This window comes from Sitophilus oryzae, unplaced genomic scaffold (genome assembly GCF_002938485.1).
Source record: "Sitophilus oryzae breed Bouriz unplaced genomic scaffold, Soryzae_2.0 scaffold_801_pilon_pilon, whole genome shotgun sequence".
Lineage (NCBI taxonomy): Eukaryota > Metazoa > Arthropoda > Insecta > Coleoptera > Curculionidae > Sitophilus > Sitophilus oryzae.
This window is the reverse complement of record NW_022147419.1, coordinates 2290450-2312679: the sequence shown is the minus strand read 5'-3', so window position 1 is coordinate 2312679 and position 22230 is coordinate 2290450. Positions and strand designations below refer to the sequence as shown.

The following is a 22230-nucleotide window of genomic DNA, read 5'->3' as shown; positions in this document are numbered from 1 at the left end:
AAAGTTACATACATAGGTTACATAAACTACATCCTCTACATAAACTACATGTAATGCAGTTTATGTAGTTTTTAAAAGTAACATGTAGTTTTCCGAACCCTGGCCACAGCATTACCACGCATACAAGATGTCAAATGTCGAAATAAGAAATAAAGTTTTGTGAGAAGAACTATAGAAATAAGTACATTATATTAAAAACAACTTTTTAATCTGTAGTTTTAATTGATTTGTGATATATGAGACCATAAATAAACAACATTATTTTATTGTGTAACTTTGTATGCACCTAATTACATAAAATACCTAAATAAATTATTTATACAAGGTTTAAATTAAAATCTTAAATAAAAAAGGTTAATTTAGTACAATAATATACATTATAAATAAAAAAGAAAACTAGCAGATAATCACAATTACAATGACGCTGAAAATATCCAGTTACATCGCATCAAAATGAAACCTATGACTTTCTGACAACCTTTCTTTCTTGTCTTCCTGTCTTTCTTTCCAATGCAACACTCCAATTATCACAGTGATCATACCACACACCGCTGTCAAAGCAGCAACTGACATAAGAATGAGTTTACTGGGCGTAACAAATAGCTGAGCCTTCCATCTTCCAGGCTCATTGACTGGCCATGGTATTACAACCTGAGAGCAATAAAAATAATGTCAGTTACAAAATAGACCATATGATCGAGAAAAAAAAACGGCGTCATAGTACCCATATGCCATTTATTAAAAACTGGCATATTCAAAGGCCACTGTGACATCGTTTTTTTTATTATCCGGTATAATACCATTTGAGAATTTGGAATAATTTGAGTCCAATTTTTATAGTTATGGGACAGTCCTACGGTGACTGAATCAACAAAATTTGGCGTTCTTCCCAAACCAAAAATAGTATAAGGTAGGTTTAAACTGAAATGTGCCGATTGAGGTAGCTGAGATGATAATCCGTGTCTCAAATTCCCATCCTGGGTGGTCGTTTTATAAGATACTGAAGGTCCTAAAAGAGAAAAATCATTGTGTGGCTTTGATAAAAATTTACTGTTGAAAATGCCATATGAAATATAAAACCGCGAATATCTGCGAAACCGTCAAAATTTTTGAAATACTTTAAATACAAAAAATGTTCATTTTTTAAGTCCCCATCTAATAAAAAAAAAACAAAGAAAAATATTATTTTATATAGAAAAAACATTTCTATACATACATCAAACGTAACCTGAATTCAAAACTTACCACTTTCACCCTTAAAGATAAGAATACCAACACCCTACTTAAAACCAATGAAGAAATTGCCAACTGTTTTGCACAACAATTCCAAAGTGTTTTTGTAAGAGATTCGACTACTTCTGCCACTCCAGCACTCCCCAGAAGCTCCTATTCTGAAGTTGAAATCACCTCTGGTTTATTCACGCCTGAAAAAATATAGAACGCCATCGACTCATTGAAACTTGATACAAGCCCCGGACCAGACTGTATACCGGCTGTCTTTCTGTCAAGATGTAAGCGTTCACTCAGTGGACCTCTTTCATTCTTGATGAACAACTTATTATTAGATGGAAGACTACCTGCGACCTGGAAAAAGGCTATAGTCACGCCCATTATTAAGAAAGGAAATAAACAACTAGCCGAAAACTATCGACCTATTAGCTTGACAAGTGTCATTTGTAAGTGTCTGGAGAAAATGGTGGCAAGGGAGCTGACTGATTTCTTTTTGGCGAACCAAGTGACACCACCTGAACAACATGGTTTCCTTCCTCGGAGGTCTACAGCAACCAATCTCCTATCCAGGCTTCAGCAGTGGACCTTGGCACATGACATCATGCAACCCACGGATGTCATTTACCTAGACTTCGAGAAGGGTTTTGACAAAATCCCAACTGATTACTTGATATGCAAGCTGGAACATTATGGTGTTAGGGGACGTATCTTGGCATTGATAAACTCATTTTTGCGAGACCGTACTTTCCAGGTGCGTGTGGGATCAGCACTTTCTGACGAATACTTGGTTCACAGTGGTGTGCCACAAGGCTCAGTATTGGGCCCGCTACTATTTATTATTTACTCGAGTGACTTATACCCTACCCTTAAAACCAACTATACATCCTTCGCCGACGATACAAATGTGTACTGCAATCCTCTAACAGAAAAAAAATTGCTCCAAGAAGACTTAACAACCATTAAATCGTGGACGAATATCTGGAAAATGCCACTGAACAACTCAAAATGCACCATTTTCCACATTGGTCCTAATAACCCACATCAACGATACTATCTGGAGCAGACAGAAGTCTCAAGTGTGCAACACCAAAAAGATCTGGGCATTGACATTGCGGAAAATCTGAAGTGGGAATACCATATAAATCGCATAGTTAAACAAGCTAATACAATGATCTACTTAATAAAAACAGCATTTGCAAACAAATCAGGCGAGATGATCTCAAATTGTATAAGTCATACATTAGACCAAAGATTGAATATGCACAATGCATATGGAACTCATATTATGCCAAGGACATTGAAATGCTTGAGCGTGTTCAGCGGAGGATCACTAAGATTCCTTTGGAGATGAGGAATTTGCCATACGAGGATCGACTGCAAAGGCTTGGTCTAACAACTCTTCGTGAACGGAGAATTCGTGGCGATCTCATCGAGACTTTCAAGATTACAAGTGGCTACTATGGATGCGTCATGAACATCTTCCATATCAGTGAAACGCACAACCTTAGCGGACATAACAAAAAATTGGATAAAGAACGCTGTAATAAGCTCTTAAAGCGGAACTTTATTACAAATAGAGTAGTGTATAGCTGGAACAGGCTCCAGTATGATACAGTGAATGCTACAAGTGTAAATACATTTAAGAATAGACTTGATGTGGAAATGAAGAGCTGGAACAACCTTTTTATTCACTACATGTCGTAAACTGTGATGTTAATTTTGATTTGTGATTTGTTTTTTTAATTGAATGTACGCAGTGCAATATTTATTTGTTTATTTTTACAACTGTGATAGATAAATGTGATTATGTGATTCAATAGTCTCATCGGGTTTTACCCGCCTACTGTTGATTTTTGTAATAATAATAATAATAATAATAATATTATAGAAAGTTTGGCGTAGAATTTTCAACACCCTGTATGATTTAAGATTCTGATATTTGTAGCAAAGTAAGTACAGACCATCTAAAATAAATACCTAATATAGTTTTGATGTATTTCTAATAATTTTATAAGAAAGACTGAAAAATCTAATTTTTTTATTTATTTGTTATCTCTGAATCTATTGAAATATATTTATTATCGAAATAACCTATCTTAGGATTATGTAAAGTGGTCAGAAAGGAAACCAAAAATCAAATAATATACGGGGTGTTCCATATAAAAAAAAACATTCAATTATCCTGATCCACTCACACTTTTTTGAGCCACCCTGTAGAAGTTAAACTATTTTCTTGAAATACATCCTAGTATATACTACTTTAGGTTTGCATTTAAACAAAATTCCCAAGTTTTTTATTAAAAAATTTAAAAAACCGTAACTCCAAAATTACTATAGCTAGCGAAACGCGGTTTTCAATTTAAGATTAGGAATAATATTTGCAATAAAATTTGTAATAACATCAAAATCAGTCAAAGTCGCAGTTTTTGAGATAAAAAAAAATTGGAAAAATTCCTTTACTTTGAAACTAAAAGAACTGCCTACCAACTTTTTATTAACATATTTTAGTATGGGCAGCTATACGTGCCATCCTGCGCCAATTTTTTTTATTAATGGCAATTGAACAATATGAATCTTTTGTTGTATGGCGTATGACGTCACAGGTGGTATGCGCAAACTGAACGAAATTGGAGCCGTTATCGATCATACCTTGTTTTATTTGTATCATGCTTATATACCTGGTAAGTTAGTTCCATAGGTCCTTCTTTTCTTTCCTACGCGACCCATTATCATTTGATTATTCTTATTGGTTAATCCGGTAATAACCATAACTTTAATGAAATTTGCGTCATAATCCAAACTATTTTTGAACGCGGCAGTCTGATATTTGCCTTCGCTATACGTGACCAGAACACAATCTAGGATACCATCTTGGTAAAAATCGAAAAAGGCTGCCATCGCTGTGCCATTACGAAAAGGATTTAGTGCATTCCATTTGATGGCATATGATCTGGAAAGATTTTCTTTTTGAATGTACATGTAACAATTTGTTGTTTGTTAATACCTTTTAAACTTGTCACAACCTGTTTGACAAGCGACATTTTCCAGTAAAAATGCCTGAGGATGTTCGCCATCTTGAGATAAAGTAGCTAAAATATCTGGGTATCCGTCCATGTTAAAATCTCCACTTCTTAAAGTAATTGTATCAGTATATCTACTTCCTGTAAACAAAATTATTATATTATATTATATAAATAAATTAAATTTATTTTATAATATTTTACTAACTTGATCCGAACTTCATTCACTAATTACCGGATGCTTAGAAATTCTACTTAAAATTTACCTGGTTTTAGATGAAATTTCCAATTATTTCCCGAATCATCTTTGAAATTAACTTGAAGATTGATCCATTCCCCTTCAGAAAACACCTAAAAAACATAAAATAAAAAGCCTGAAAAAATTACCCTATTTTTTGTACAGTACCATCAAAGCACAATTGTTACAATTCTTGTCAAAACACACTGGAGTCACCAAGTCCATAGAACCTCTCAATTCTACATCAATAAAGAGGGATTGGCCGATAACCTGTGCTTTATTTGGATGCAAGATTGTGTTGTTATAAATATAGCCGTGCCCACTCTCTTTGCCAAGCCACACTTCAAAATGGTTGGGTGTGGTAATAAATAGATCTGCCATAAGATCATGGTTTAAATCTAGACATATAAATTATATTAAAATCATTGAATAAACAACTAAGAAAGAAGTCAAATCCTGTAGAGCATATAAATTCGCTCAATTTTTCTGGCTTTGTTTTATCTTCTTGAAAATTTACAAGGTGTGAAAAAGAAAAGGTTAAAATACTTGTGAAATGATGTTAAAAAACTCACCCAAAAATGCATGAGCATGTGGTCTTCTTAACTCCTCCCTGCTATTATTGTCCTCCATCGGAATTGCTTTAGGAGCTGTTCTATTTTGGTTAAAAATCCAAAACATTCTTACCATTCGGTCATTTTCCCTGACCTGTCCAAACAAATCTATAATCATATCCTGATTGTAATCTATTGCCAGTGGCTCCCCGATCATGCTTATTACTGGAGGATGTATGTTACTGCAGTTTAACGGGCTTGACCCTCCCCATATTATATGAACATGAGTTAGAGAACGATCTGAGTCCTCTTTATATAAAAGACAAATATATTAATTACAATAGTGCGGAAAATTTTCATTATGTAGGTACCTTTAGTGGAGATGGTTGTGACCATTACATCCATAAAAGCATCACCATCAAAATCACCAGGTACTATACTCGTTATTAGAGAATGCTTAAACCCACATTTCAAACGAGGATTGGCTGGCCTTAGTAAAATCTCTTCTTCGTGCGCCAGTAAAATTTCAAATGATGTGCCATTATCTAGAATAAAACACGTTTATACACAGATAACAATACTAAAAAAAGACAGTACCTAACAGAACAAATACGTCAGTGAGTTCATCTGAGTTAAAATCACCAAAAGCTGCTGGCATTCCATCGGTAAACCCTCCAAAAACTGATCGTGTGATGTCACTATCGTTAGTAAATATTCTGGAAACACACGATAGGAAAAGAAGAAGATTCATCCACGGAAAAGCCATTTTGGACCGTTTTATAAAGCTGTAGACACTCAGAAATCACTTTTTAAGGACTATGCCCTGTTTAGGCAAGTTGCCACTACATCCAGAATTTTATTGCGGTATAAATTTAATACGATTTGATTTTCAGTTCGATATAATCACACTTTGCAATAATCCTTGCTTATTAAATGTACCTAATCACTAGTAATTTGATTTTGAGAGGAAATTTTGGGATTATTTTTGTTTTGATGCGTCACAAAAATTCTCAAAAAATAGCTGTCAAAATCATATGTTTTCTTTTTTTGACAATATCCGATGGTATGCAACTACGATTACACTGATGAGTGTATTTAGTGTTGCATAACATTACTACGTATTTTTTATATATTTTTTATTATATTTTTAATTAATATTCTTTTAACTATTTTAACGAAGCTCCAAGACGATATTTATGTAATCAACTATCTCCGAAGAAGTTTATTCCGTCGTAAACACATAAAAACAATCTATTTTCAATTCCTGTAGTGCGCTTGGGCGCATTTATGATCAATGTCCACCCTTATCGGTACATTTTTTGCGTCTTTTCGTGCGTATCGCAGGCTTTAATAAATTCTTGAGACAGCTCATAAATTAACTTCGCGACGGCTTTTACGATTATAATTCAAATCTAACTTAAAATCGTTTCTTTTTTATATAAGAATTCAGGATTTAGATTTTTAATAGCAAAATTAAAGTATAAAAGAAAAAACAAATAATAAAGAAAGAAAAAAATGTTGAAATATATAAGCAGCATTTACACCTACCCATAATAAAAAAAATAGAATAAAAATATCTCTATAAATTAAATGTTACAATCACCTTAATAGAGGTATATTTTTAGATGTTTATTTCTGAACATGTGAGACAAAGATGGAAGATGTGGATTTTAACGTGCTAAATAAAACACTATGTAAAACACTGGACGGACAATTGGATGCGGGAGGTTTGTTTGCTATAGATTTAGATTTCTATCTTGCTAACTGCGAGACCCAAGAAAGCGATGTGCAGGCCGGAGTACACTTCAGGAAAAATTAAAATCTTTTTCTAGTCTCTACAGCGGGCAGTTTTTCGTTTTTCGGCACTTCCTTGATTTCGCTTCAAAACTGAACGTAAAGTTTCGCAACGTGTATTGCGTGTATCGCGCCTGGCGAGGAGAGAGACGTTCCAATCTGCTCAATTTCTGGTATGGAATGATCATCGTAATGAATCTACTACTACTGCTACTGCCATTACTCGCTGACGAGTATCTGACTCGCACCAGAAGATGGTTATGCAAGGCGTTTTCTTTCATGAGCTTTTCTGTGACTGAAAAGCCCGATACGTGATGTTATCTCTCTTCCGCACTCCGGGCATTCAAAAAGCTCATTGCTTTGTTGCTTCTTTACTTTTTGGTTGTCGCTGTTAACTAAGTTTGCAATTCTTCTCCAATGTGTTCTAATGTGCGATGCTTCCTCCCATTGATGCTGCATGCAAATACAAATACAAATATTTTATTGCCGACAAAATGATCTTCCCGATCACAAAGCAACGTCACGGAAGAGAGTATATTATCCCATTACAGAGTACATTATCTTAGAACATTAAAACATAGTAATAAATACACAAATATAACAATAATAAAAATTTAACAATATTCAGACAAAGGACATAATTAAAATTCTAAGTTAAAGCTATAAAAACCGCGTGCGTGTAAAAATTCCAACACCGACCCCCTAAAGTGGTAATCGCTACCTACAGCCCTAATATTTGCTGGGAGCATTTCAAAGGCCTTGACCGCTCTGTAGCCTGGGCTCCTCCGAAAAAAAGACGAGCTATGCAGAGGTATGCTTAGATCATCACGCCCTCTGGTAATCCGTTCCATATCTGGACCATAGTGACTCGAGTTCGTAGCAAAAAGGGCGGAATGCTTTTTAACGAACATCACCAGGGACAGAAAATATAAAGAGGGCACAGCCAGGACATGAATTTTTGCAAAATATGGCCTACGGATGCAAGCCGAACATACACCTGATCATCCTCTTTTGGGCCCTGAAGATCTGCTGCCGAAGATCCCCAAAACATAACGCTATACATAATTAAGGATTGTGAAGTGGCGATGTAGAGTTCGAATGTTGTTCAGAGACAACTGGTTCCTTAATCTTCGTATTATCGCGCATAATTACTGTTTAATTTAGAAGTCAAAATATCTATGTGTTTTGTCCAGTGAAGCGTAGGATCAATATGCCAGTGGCAGGGCCGTATCTAGACCAAAATTTCGGGGGGGTGTACAAAAGCGGCTAGGAAAAAAGCATAATAAAAAAATCGCTTTGGGCTACACTCAAATCTTAATTGGAAATAAAATTTTAAAAAAGTAACAGGTAAAAATTATTAATCTTAAAGGATAAACTGGTCTTTTCCCTGGAACGATTGACTACGATTGACTACCTCTTCGATATCGATATTTATTTCTCTATGTACGCTTAATAGAGCAAGTCCTGTCAATCGCTCCTGACCTGTAAAGTTACGTAGGAAGTCCTTCAATCGTCTTATGCCGCAACCGCACATGCGGCATTTAGCGAACTCCGAGCGTCAACTACGGAACGCTCGTGATCGGACTTCGCCTTTCCATCCATACATGCGGGCTCTGATAGCAACAACATAGAGACGAGCGCTCGTTCTCGTCGCCGAACTCCGACTTCCTCATCCACACACATAGGAAATCGGCGAAGCCCCGATCGGAGATCGCTGAATACCGCATGTGCGGTTGCGGCATTAGGGTTGAAAAAGACCTTTCTGGTGTAGCTGTTGACACTGGTAGAGTTGCTAAGATCATTAATAAAATGTATATATTTGGAAATATACACTGGTTACGCTCCGATTATCGTTTCGATGGCGTTTTTAGGTCGGTCGACTGCAGGTAGCTGCTTCCATTTTTGCTGCCACAAGTCTAGTTCTGCCGCTAAAGTGTTATAGTCCAAGAATTCTTTGTCTAATAGCAGAACAATAACAAACGTTAATCACGTTAATGACCAGCAAAACACACAACATTCAAAATCTTGTCCTTGTCAAACTTTTGCTGTTTTAAACACTTGAATGTTGAAAGTCGAAAATGACATTTGCTTTCAAAGTGGAAAAGTGAGGTTAGGGTGTATAATGTATATTCATCAATGACTAAAGAATACAAGGACAAATAGCACCCGAGACCAAACTGTGACCATTCTTCCAAACAGTGCCATATTCTTCCAGCTTCCAACAAATATTTTACTTAACATTGCCGCTTGAAGGGATATTTATATTTTTGATATTATATGTTTTCACTACGTCTATGGTGTATCGGGTGGTATCATACTAATTAATTACGAAAAAAACGTATTAAAATGTTGACAAAAAGTACATAACTAGTATCGATGTATAGTACATATCAAGTACATATAATATCAGAAAAATAATTATCGAATTCAATAAAAAAAAACGCTAAAAAGGTGTAGGGGACTGTTTATTTCCCTATAAAACGTAACTCCTGGCTCTTTCTTATCATTGCGCCTTTTACACTTGACAGCTGAACAAATTACCATTGTAATCAAGTTTATACAAAGTTCACTACACACAACCAACTATTAAAAATCGCTAAAATTGTCGCTGATGACCAGCTGATGATTCATTCGTTATGTCTAAAAAGTTGGCGTCTAAGGTCACAAATTCTGCTGCAGCCCGTATATGGGCGTTACATATCCCGTATTCTTTAGTCATAGATATTCATCCATCTTCTTCTTCTTTTTTGTTTCGTTCTTACTTACTCAGTGATCATTACTTTTTAAAAATTTTCGGCCATAATTTCGGGGGGGGGGGGTTTGAACCCCCAAAACACCCCCCCAAGTACGGCCCTGTTTTTACACACTGTATAGGCAATTTGTTGGGTACTCCCAGGGGTGGATAGGGAAGTGGAAACCGGCCCGGGAATAACAGGCAACCGGCCCGAATCCACAAAAAACAAAATAACCGTAACGAAGAAACATATTTTATTTTTTAATATACAGGGTGTCCCAGAAATAAGTGCAAGTATTTTAACTGGTAGTTATATTTCGGTCTCAGAAACACGCCTATGAGTTTTTTTTCGAAAATTTGGAGTTTTTTGATTACATTTTTGGATTTTTTTTTATTTTTAAGTTAATAAACATAAATTTACATGAAAGAAAATCCAGAAAACATCCAGAGCTTCTCAAAATTTAAGCAAAAAAGCATTTTTAAGCTACGCTACCATATTTATAGTATACACTTAGATCAAGACTATTTAGATGATATTCACTCTTTTTTCTACTGTACGCCCGCCGGAGTCTTTATTAGTTATTAATAAAAGAATAGTGGTAAAACTATACAGGATGAGTCTCAAATAAGTGCAAATATTTTCAGGGGTGGTATATTTCGACCCCAGGAACACGTCTACGAAGTTTTTGCAAAAAAAAAGATGTTTCACCGCAAATGTTCCCACGGTATATTTTCTTAATCTTTGATATTACGGCACAAAAAGAGATGCAAATACAGAAAAATTTCGGTGAATTTTTTTTTTTAAATTTCAAACTTTAATAACTTGGTTATTTTGGACTTATTTGAAACACGGTAAAGAGAATATATTGTTTCTTTTATTCACATCTAACCAGCCCCGAAAATATTTGCACAAAGCAGCACAAATAAAGTGCACTTATAGACTCACCTTGTATAATAAAACATTTCAAATGGAACAACAAACAGATGTTTATTAAAATTATAAGTGTCTGAGAGGAAGACATCTAACAATACTTATTTTACAAATTGGTGTTTATGTTTAAAAGCAACTGACGATTATATTGATCTAATTGATTAGTTAGTTAGTTAGGCAGTCACTGAGAATCTTACGTAACTTTAGTTAGGAGATTAACCATTTACTTTTTGCTAAATCAATCTTTTTTGAGCTCTGATCGGGACCGGCCCACCGGCCCATCTTTCCACCGGCTCACCGGAAACTTTCCCGTTTTTCCATATGACCCATCCACCCCTGGATACTCCGAACTTTTTCATAATTGCCCAAAGTGCATCTCTGTTTACAGAGTCGAAGGCTTTTGTTAGGTCGATGAGTGCAACATAAAGTTTACACTGCTGCTCTTTTACTTTTTCCTGTAGATGGCGGACGGAGAATATGGAATCGACACACATTGGTTCAGATTCAAAAAACTCGACGCATAGGGGTCAAGAAAAAAAATTCGAAAATTTCAACAATGATATTATTCTCAATAGATGATGGGTCCCTTTATTCAAATTTATTACGATCCACTTTTTAATCGTAATAAAAAAGCGTACAGGAATGTTGTTTTCGTTAGATTTTGTAGTTTAAATATATCAGTTATTTGCTGATAATGGTTTAGTGTTGCTAATATATTTTGGTTCTTAATTCAGAGACTTGGAAATAAATTAAATTATAATGGATTTTGAAGACCAAGGTAAGTACTTTCTAAGAGAATTTTATTAACTTAAATATTTTTTATGAAGCGAGTTACCACAAACATAGTAGGAGCGTTTTTTTGAAAAAAATTAAACTTTGAAATTGCATATCTTTAGAACTCCGCAGATCTCCGCTTCTGTATTTTATAATTTTTAAAAGGTATTATACCAAGTTTAATTTACAACAAGTATCTTACCCCAACAGACCCCGAGGTAGATGATATATAAATTAGAATTTTAAATTGACCAGTAGACTTATTTTTGTTCCATGGATAATTTCTTAAATTATTATACTAATATTTTTTGAGTAACTCTGGAGTGGTAAAAGTGTAACTATAGAGACTCACATGTTCCTCCCGTACTCTATTCCTTTTATTTTTAGGAACAATAAGCCGCAGATCAATATGTGAGAGGTTTTTGAAAATGGGTTTTAATAATAGGTCAGAAGTGGATATTATTGATGAAATTATTTCATTTTTGTGTGATAATAATATTCCTAACATATTATCAAAAAAAAGCAAATTGAAAATTTTGTTTATAAATGGTCAGAAAAGTGGAGGAAATGTAATTATACTTGGAGCAGTTTTATTTCCAACAATTGTCTCTGGCTGAATAAAAATTTACTTCAAATGGAAGAAAATCAATCTTTTGATGACCCTGGCCATTCAAGAAGAATTTTTTTTTTCAGAATTGTCCAACTTCCAAAAAAATAAAGAGATCAAAAGTATATATAGCCAAGGAATTAATTTATAATATCTTACAGAAAAAAAACATGTTTTTTTATTCACATAATGTTGAAAATATTGCATAATTGATTTTAACTAATGGCAAAGATTAAAAATCAATTTATTTCTAGGAATTAGAGATTCTTACACCTCTGAAGTTCTGGCATATGCTACAGTTTCTAATTTAAGGAAGGAATATAAAAATGAGACGGCAAAAGCAGTCCGAATATTATTGTCAATCAGATAGTGAAGAGGAACTAGAAGAAAGTGGTGGTGAATCATGTCATGAACAAAATGAGTTTGAAGACTCCATTATAAGGTATATTGCAATTTATGTTTTTTTCTTTAATTTAGACCAGTTAACCTAATGGGTATTCTTTTTTTGACTAGGTTCGAAGCATTTTTCAAACCATAATTTTTGAATAAAATTCATAGAAAATCCCCATTTATTATTATTTTTATATTAAACAAGCATACTCTGAAATATATTTTGTTTATTCTTTGGACTATCTTTGTCATGTTAATAAATCCGCCATTAAACCTACTAAGTCTAGAATTTGTAATAAAATTAAAAATATCCTATGCGCCACTTTTCGGCAATCTGAACCACTGTGCGACGGTGTGCGATTCTGGGTGGATTTTTTTTCTCTATGTGGGTACAGGTGGGTTGGCATAATTTTTGTAAGAATTTTTCTTCCGATAGTGAAATTCCCCGATAGTTTCGCAGTCTGATGCACTTCCTAATCGCATATGGGGAAACACCAGAACACATACGCGCATTGAGTGTGCCGACACGACAACCATTCGTGTCATTGTCATAGACTTTGATACGACTGATATCGGAGATGGAAAACTTCCTTCTGTAAAACCGTCTCAGGTACTGATTTTTGTCAAAGCCCTGAGCCTGCATGATGATTTATAACTCAAGAAAGGGGGACACAATAGATCTATACTGGTCGCGGTGATAAACTTTGCCAGGTATCATATTGTAATATGTATTGTTGTAAAGAGTGTACTCTGGCTTGGAGTGAGCCTAATGGGCTCCCCTAATGACATCTCATAATTCAGTTCTGCGGTGCGACAGAAGGCGACGGAGAACAGAGACCTAATATTTCGTCTGGTGTGCGACGACGAGTGTTTTCGTTGGCGTCGCGCCAAGACGCCGATACGGCCGTCGGGACGCCTCTTGGAATTACCGATGCCTACCAACGAGCATCCCGATGGCATACGAAAAAGATTTAACGAGTGATAGATATGAATTGATTGGGTCAATTATCGTTTCTTGTTTGGAATTCCTGAATTCTATAGGGTGATAAAGCATTAGATTAAATACAGAAAAGGCAGTGGCGGCTCGCGGCTCGTGAGACCTGCAAAAGGATGGTTTGCCTTTGGACAGCCTCCACAAGAAAAAAAAAACTGTCTACTATTTTTCGTATATATATATTAAGTCTACCCTTCTAGTTTTTATGCTAGGAATTATGTCGTTATTTGATTGTGTAAGCTGTAACGTAATGAATATCATATACAGGGTGGCGCCTCTCATACGCCGCGGAGAGTCCAAGGAGAACGGTAGCTTATATCGAAATGAAACTTTGGCAGCATATGTAGGTTAATTGAAAGCATTTTACAAAAATATATAGAATTATACAGGGTGTCCCAAAAAAGAGTTATACATCAAAGTTGTGTTTTTTCTAATGGAACACCCTATATATTAATTGATTTTCGGATTCTAGGGAAAAAATAAAGGTGAGTTTTATTAGAGAAGCATATACCTTAATTCTAAGGTTTCTGATATATTTCACATTTTGTAAAAATGAAGACTAAATTTTAAATTCCGATAATAGCTATCTAAATTTTAGTTGGCTTTGTATAGCCTGAGATTTAATTACCGTAACCATTGTATGTTAAACCAAATTGAAATTTGACCCGAAAAGTTATACAGGGTGTGACAAAACTAATATGGAACATTAGTCACTTTTAAAAGCAAGTTACTCCTTTATTTTAAATGGAACACCCAGTAAATTTTTCCGGTATTCAATGGGGAATTTATATATCTTCAAAACATTATTAAGGTTGCCTACCCCTCAGACAAAGATTTTCCCAGATATTTTAATTTTCATGATTTTGCGTCAATAAATATTTATTATTTGAAAAAGGTGGCTGCGTGATATACCTTTTTGTGTTAATTTAACAAAAATTAAAGATTGTAGAGTAAAATACTCAAGGGTAATAAAAATATATCCGTTTAAAACATATTTTAATTATTACAGAATTAAAACTAGATATAAACCAATAATGCGACAAAAATTGGCTAGATGAAATCAAATGCTTAAAATGCTTCCTTTCCTGTTAACTGCATAAAGTGATTGTCTTTTCAAAAGGATCTTTTGATTTTAAAGGGCATTATGTGGAGTTCTACCTCGAAAAGCAGCTACAATAATTTCTCTCATATTGTCGACAATAGTTGTCGAGTTTTATAAACACTGTCTTTAACATATCCCCATAAAAACACCCAGACTAAATAAAATCAGGAGCATTTAAGTATTTTATTAATTGGTGAATGCACACTGCATTCACCAACTAATAGAATCATATCAATTATCTCTGATGTAGGATAAGTTTGCATTTTCAGCAAATTTCTGATATTTTTTTTTTGTTTTAACTGACACAAAATGATAACTAGGTGTTAAAGTTGGACTAATTTGACAGCTATGTTGAAGTAACCTCAGACATAATCACCAGCCACTTAGATTTTATCAAATAATAAAGATCTACTCACATCAAATCAAGTAAATGAAAATATCTAGGAAAATCTTTGTTTGAGGGGTAGGCAACCTTAATAGTATTTTGAAGACACATGAATTTTCAATTGAATATCGGAATAACATACTGGGTGTTCCATTTAAAATAAAAAAGTAACACCCTTTTAAAGGCGACCAGTGTTCAATATTAATTTTGTCACACCCTGTATAACATTTTGGATCAAGTTTTAATTTGATTTAAAGTACAAGAGTTATTTTAACGACACATTAGACTATACGGGGTAAATTCCAATTTAGGTAGCTTTTATCGTAATTTAAAAATTGTTCTTTATTTCTAGAAAATGTTAAATATGTCAAAAACCTTACATTTTAGTCATATACTTCTCTTATAAAACTTACCTTTATTTTTCTCTTAGAATCCAAAAATCCATTAATATATAGGGTGTTCCATTACAAAAAACACAACTTTGATATGTAACTTTTTTTGGAGACACCCTGTAGAAGACTCTATATTTTTAGAAAGTGCTCTGAATTAACCTACATATGCTCACAAAATGTTATTTCAATACAAACTGTCGTTCTCCTTGGAGCCTCCGCGGCGTATGGGAGGCGCCACCCTGTACAGGGTGGTCCAAACTGTATTTCGAAAACTTCGGCAGCATATTCTGCAGATAGAAATAAGTAAAAATGTTCGTATGAATGTATGTCCTAAAATGCTTAGTTTCGGAGATACAGGGTGTAGAAGTTTCATTTTTATTTCGATTTATTCCAAATAATTTCTGAAGTAATGTCAATATTTGGATGAAAATTGGTGTCTAGAAGTTTTTTGACGTGTCAAATTTTATTTTGATTCCAATATAATTCCTAGTTGTAGAGGGCGCCACCTATATATTTCTTACCGGTTTGAAGAGTAATAACTTTTCGTCCGTACCTGTATAAAACTACTGAGTATAAAATTATACATTTACGAAGTTTTTTACGTAGAAAAGGTCTCTTTGTAAAAATTGCTACGAATAATGGTTCTCGAGATATTTGTAATCCAAATTATCAGTACCTGTAGTCACTGACAAAAATTAAACATGATGACTAGACTGAAATCATTAGTTTGAAATGTTTTTGTGCGAAAAGTTCAACAGAAACTGTTTAATCATGATTTTTTCGAAGAAACATTTATGATTAATTTAAAAAAATAAAATGTTTCCAAATTTATCATTTCAGTCAAATATCTATCCACACGGCATATTTGTTGTCAATAATGACATGAATTGACTATTTCCATTCTAAATATCTTGAGAACTGTTGCTCGTAGCGATTTTTACCGAGACATTTTTTATGTAAAAAATCACGGAAACGTATATTTTTTTACCCGGTAGTTTTATACAGGTACAGACGAAAAGTTATTACTCTATTATTAACCAAACCAAATAGGTGTCATATTGACATCAAAATCAAATTTCTCATGTCAAAAAACTCCCAGACACCAATTTTCATCTAAATATTGACGTTACTTCAGAAATTATTTGGGAAAAATCGAAATAAAAATAAAACTTCTACGCCCTGTATCTCCAAAACTAAGCATTTTAGGACATACATTTATACGAACTTTTTTACTTATTTTTATCTACAGAATATGCTGCCGAATTTCCGGAATACAGTTCGGACCACCCTGTATATGAGTTCAAGTAAAACGTCTTCTTTCTTCAACTACACACAAAATTGTACGTGATAACGTTTTGACTAAACAGTTAAGACGATCATCCATTATGATTTTCAGGTTTCTGTATAATCTTAGGTTTAATTTTTATCTAAAATTGGTCCTTATTTTTTGTGCTTCGCCTAAAAATCGATACTCTCCGTCGTCATCGGCCATATAGCTCTCCGATTTGCATATTGTCGGCCAGCAACAGCTAATAGTGGCAGGCATGCCATAGTTCGGACCGCACGAAAGCCTAAAAAACGGTAAAAACCTGCCCCTTTTATTACGATTTATTGCCTCATTGCTATGCAAATGTAATTAGTCTGCGAGCTTTAAAAATAGAGACGGCAACACCGCTATTATATCGCTTATCCGGTATGATCGCCCGGTGCTGGAAAGAAAATAAAAAAACTTTTATAATTATAATAAATAATCTAAACAATTAATGAAAAAAACATGAAAGTTCTAAGTCCAAAAAGAACACGATGTACGGTAATCGCAAAACATTTTCCGATGCATTCATCGATCATATCAAAATTGACACTAAATCCTAGAAACCTAGCTAAATGAAATTTTGGCAAAAATGTTTAAATTTGTTGTATAATTTAAGATGCCAAGCGGCTCTTCATTTTACTTTATAGAGCAAATGATTGTAATAGATATTTTATTTAGATTAAAGCTGCAAAAATTAGTTTAAAGCGATTTTTATTATCGCCATGTTGGTCACATTGCGCCGCTATCAGCATCGTTGTCCTTTATTATTTGACAATTATTATCATAATGTCAGTCATTATTATGTATAATATCGTGTTGTTGAATCTTTGGGAGTCTCGTTTTTGCCGATTTTCAGTCTTTTTTAAAATTTTTAGTTTTAAGCACTGACTAACAGTTGTTTTAAGAACTAAATTTTCGCATTTCTTGAAATTGTGTGTTGAAAATATGCTGAAGCATTTAAATAGTGGAAGCATAGAGCTTAATTATAGCTTTCCTGATAAACTATTTTGAACGAGAACGCGACAATAAAGGTCCTTATTTCCTTATTACCCTTGATTGCAGTCAGAGAAGTATGTTTGATCGGTAAGCCACTATACCACTTTCAAAGTTATTTCTACTTATATTGATTTGTAGGGAGTAACTGCTACCTTTAAATTTTTACTGTGAGTGTTGGTGACTACTGTTAATAATTAAATTAATTACTAATAAATCTCATAAATCCATCACAATCTGGCAGCGCTGTCGCCATCTCTTGTCACTCAAAGTTGATCACGTGCATCGAAAATTGTTTTGCGATTACTTTATAAAATAATATATCGAAATTAAATAAATGATGTTATATTTTTTTAATCGGTACCGGACGGTATGGCAAAAAAAACTATATCGGGTCCTGTAATAGTGCGTCGACCTTCTATAGATCCTCTAATAAAGAACTTGGACATGTGTAGTTAAAGCAACGTACAGCAAGGCAAAACCTGTGCATAATGTAGAGCCTAGCACGCATCTACATTACAGGAGCCATGAGAACCTGTCCAGCAGCAGCAATGGAGGCATTCTAGACTAAGTTTCCACTCCTCCAACCAGGGGCGGATACAGGAATTTATTTTAGGGGGGGGGGCCCAAAATAAAAAGCAATGTAGATTATGCTTTTTAGGACGCCATTTTTAACCCCAAAGCCTAATATTTTACACAATTCACAGACTTTAGGGGGGGCCCAGGCCCCATGGGCCCTCCCCCTGTATCCGCCACTGCCTCCAACTGCCAGTGGATGACATACAAAGAATGTGCAACTTTGAGAAACACCTTAAAAAAATCGTATTTTAAATTTCAATCTAGAGTGCCATGGCTGTGTTAAAAACACTAACTTTTAATCAAGCAGCCTGGGAAAAATAGATTTGATTGTCTAATGTTTTTCGTGTCTTGTTCTGGTCGGTTAAAAGGTGCCCAAATCGTATTTTTAATCATATCTCAATTTTTTCAAAAGGGACGAGGGTGGTTCATTAGCATATTTGGAAAAAGCATTTTCTTACGAATAATTTGCTACCACACACTTTTGGTATTTCGAGTCAAATTGTCGTTAAAACTGCATGTTACAATTTCAAATAAACCATATATGCAAAAATGTCAAAAGTTGACATATGATATGTCATTCTATTCAGAGTGTCATTTTCTATCGAATATAAAGTAAAAAAATACCGAGGGTGTCATTTAAAAATCAAAATTTGTAGTCATTTCCGGTGAAACAGGATGTGACCAAAAACGATTGAGTACGTCAATCAATCCTAATTTATGTCATATACTAATATACCAAATCTCGTTTTTTATCTGAAAAAAAAAGTTATAGGGGAGGAGCCACTTTTGAAACGCACCCGGTAAATTCTCCCACTTTTTCTCACTGCCTCTAAAATCATTCCAGCCAATCAAAAAGGGCGACAATTTGAAAACTGCGCTTGTCCCAGCAAGATCACCCCAGCATCCCTCTGGATTCCTGCAGGAGGGTGGAAATTATTTTAGCCCCTCCCACATGAGAAATTTGAAATAAGATTTACTCACACAAAGTATTTTTAGCCGACCATACCAACAGGTATGGTGGGCTATTAAGATAAGGCAAAAAAGAGTTTTTTTATTTTCACTCAAAATGCGTTATTTGACTCATAAATGACCTAAATACAAAATATTTTCATGGTGTCTGTCTGTGTGTCTGTCCGTCTGTCTGTAACACGATAACTCAAAAACCGCTAAACCGATTTTAACCAAATTTGGCACAAAAATACCGTGGCACCCGAGAATCTGGCTATTAGTTTTTAGTGGGGGTGGGGGTTGGTCAGGGGGTATGGGAGGGGGTTAAAAATTTTAAAAAATCGTAACTCCAAAATTAGAGTAGCTAGCAAAACGCGGTTTTCAATTTATGATTAGGAATAATATTTGCAACAAAATTTGTAATAACATCAAAGTCAGTCAAAGTCGCAGTTTTTGAGATATTCCGTGTTTCCGTAGTCCGTTTTTGAGAAAATCCGTGTGGAGAACTCCAAACTCCCATCAGACGCGACCCCAGGTGGCGGATAGGGGAAATAACCGCGGACCAAAATTGGAAAAATTCCTTTACTTTCAGACTAAAAGAACTGCCTACCAACTTTTTATTAACATATTTTAGTATGGGCGGCTATACGCAAGGACTGTATATATTCTAAAGGACTGTTCGACCGCGTCAAATCGCCGCGCCGCTGTCGTAGTCGCCGTGGAACGCTACGTCACGCGCTGACCAGCGCTCCACAGTGCGGCGGATGGTTATTCTAGCGGGACAAAATCTCAAGAGCAATGTTTGGGACTTAAAATCTAAGAACATAGCAAATGGTCTAATATATAGCAACTATATGGTTAAATTTATTTATTTATTAAGAACTTAATTTATTAATAAATAAATATAAGATAATAAAACTAGGATATTATTCGTACATGACACACAAAAACCGTATTGTAAACTATTGCCAAATACATAAAATTATGATATACTTACAAAAAACTCTTTAGCAGCTATTTTTTAATTACTTTGTAATCTTGTGACACCCTCTATATTTTATTTTAAAAAATTATATTTTATTTTAAAAATATTAATTAAGATAGATATATTTTAATTTTAATTTTAACACTCGGTAATTGTAAATTCATATATAGTAAGTATCTAAGACAATTTTTTAAACTCAGTGCCTTTTGATGGAGTTGTTTTGTTTTTATACTATCCGATTGAAATGAAACTTTTTGGGCATTCACCTGTTAAGCTTGAACTCCCTGTGACTGTGACTACCTGTGTTGGTAACTATTGGTAACTCAAAAGATCTACATCATTCAATATATCGATATTTGAAAAAAAGTGAAAGTTTGATATCTGCAGAACAAAGGCACGAAGGATTTTAACAAATAATATTCGTACAGTAGAAAAGTATATACTTTTGGCAATCTTCAACATAATTTGGCTTTGGAATAAAATGTATAAGCACTTGTAAATATTTTGTTTTCGTATGATCTCTGCCTTGCTGAGCAGAAAACGACCAAATTTGGTTTGGTTGATACATTAAAAATGTATCAAAATACAAAGAATATTCATGCATTTTTATATCAATTGGAATGTCTACTATTTATTCTTACAGTACACATTTTTTGGCTTATTCCTAACCAAACGCTTTTGTCCCGCTAAATTTATCTTCCAACGCACTGTGCGCTCGTCCGTCAAATGCAAAAATAACTGTCACTGTCTAAAATCTTTAGCGCCAACTTCAACTCGGTCATCAGATGACGTAAAAAAACTGACAGTGCAGGAAGATAGGAATCGAACTATCCTTATCTCTATAGTATCCTTGGGCTATACGTGCCTCCCGGCGTCAATTTGTTTTTCAAACGTCACAAAAGCATTAATTTTTGCGACGTGATTGACAATATAAAAATACCATTTTAATTATAATTACTTACCAGTTACTTAAAAGGTATTACTGTGAAAATTTTCGAAAGAAATCATCGACTTTTTAGGAAAATTTATTTTGTGGGACAAAGTTATAGTTTTTCAAAAAATCGATTGAATAGATGGGTTAGCCCCTTGGGTAGCCAACACTTCAATTAATTTTCATTTTGAATATCTGATTTTTGCTTTGAATTTTGAATAATAAATAACATCATTTTAGAAGTACATAGCTTTATATTCTACAGGGTAGTCCGAACTGTATTCCGAAAAAAAATGTAAAAAAGTTCGTATAAATGTATGTCATAAAATGTTTAGTTTCGGAGATACAGGGTATATAAGTTTCTTATTTATTTCGATTTTTTTTACAAATAATTCATGAAGTAACGTCTTTATTTGGATAAAAATTGATGTTTGGGAGTTTTTTGACATGAGAAATTTGACTTTGATGTCAATATGACCCGTAGAGGGCGTCCCTGCATATTTTTTAACTGGTTTGAAGAGTAATAACTTTTTGTACGTATCTGTATAAAACTAGTGAGTAAAAAAATACAAATTTACAACGTTTTATACGTGTTGGCAATTTTTGTTATATTGCGGGCTCTCTTCAATCAAACTTCCAGTTCCGTGCACAATATGTTTATTATCGAAAAATAATGCCACAGTTTATTCCACACTATCTGATACGACTTCACTCCCGGCTCTCTCTCTCACGCGACTTCTTTTATTCGTCTTCGCTCTTTGATCTTGACTTTTTCGGCTCGTTGGACTCTTCCTCTGGACTCTTCAAAGGTTGGACTCTCGCGGCGCTCACTCAGAGATCACTTCTCTCGACCGTTATCGACGACTCTTCTTCAATTGCGGGTGACGGTCCGTCCGTCTCTCCGCGTTGGCTTCTTTCTCCTTCTTTTTCTACAGCACATTTGGAAAGGGGGGGGTCTTCTAGAGAGAACCGTATAGTGATCTGTGGTACATATAAAAATAAACAAAAGATATAAGGAAAATACAAATAAAACATAAAAATGTGTAAAAGCAAGAAAATCTACCACATACGTAAAAAAGGTCTCTTGGTAAAAATCGGTACATGTAATGGTTCTCGAAATATTTGGAATCGAAATTATCAATACCTCTCATCATTGACATAAATTAAACATGTTGACTAAATAATAGTTATTAGACTGAAATCATAAATTTGAAATGTTTTTCTGTATACTATATATTAGATCGATAGATTGTATACAGGGCTTTCAGCAGAAATTTATTCAAAAACGCGTTCTTTGTATAAATGAAAGATTCTCATTAAAAAACTTTATTTTACGTATT

The 22230-nt window shown here is 34.3% G+C and overlaps 1 protein-coding gene across 1 annotated transcript; it reads right to left on the bottom strand.

Moving 5' to 3' along the window:
- Window positions 1–247: 247 nt before the first annotated feature.
- LOC115888554 (T-cell immunomodulatory protein) lies at window positions 248–6083 on the bottom strand. The gene is made up of 9 exons (XM_030908306.1): window positions 5637–6083; window positions 5411–5584; window positions 5061–5348; window positions 4657–4886; window positions 4517–4601; window positions 4235–4391; window positions 3909–4180; window positions 801–1009; window positions 248–651 (listed from the first exon to the last, which is right to left on the bottom strand). The coding sequence occupies exons 1-9, from the start codon at window positions 5803–5805 to the stop codon at window positions 439–441; spliced, it is 1797 nt and encodes a 598-aa protein (XP_030764166.1). The 5' UTR covers window positions 5806–6083; the 3' UTR covers window positions 248–438.
- Window positions 6084–22230: the final 16147 nt, after the last annotated feature.

What these genes read in the sequence shown, in the direction of transcription:
- LOC115888554 (XM_030908306.1), bottom strand. Translation starts at nt 5,805, where the DNA reads ATGGCTTTTCCGTGGATGAATCTTCTTCTTTTCCTATCGTGTGTTTCC. An exon ending in GAAATTTCATCTAAAACCAG is followed by an intron (nt 4,392 to 4,516) that starts GTAAATTTTAAG and finishes TTTTGTTTACAG; the next exon opens with GAAGTAGATATACTGATACA. An exon ending in CTATGGAACTAACTTACCAG is followed by an intron (nt 1,010 to 3,908) that starts GTATATAAGCAT and finishes TTTCTCTTTTAG; the next exon opens with GACCTTCAGTATCTTATAAA.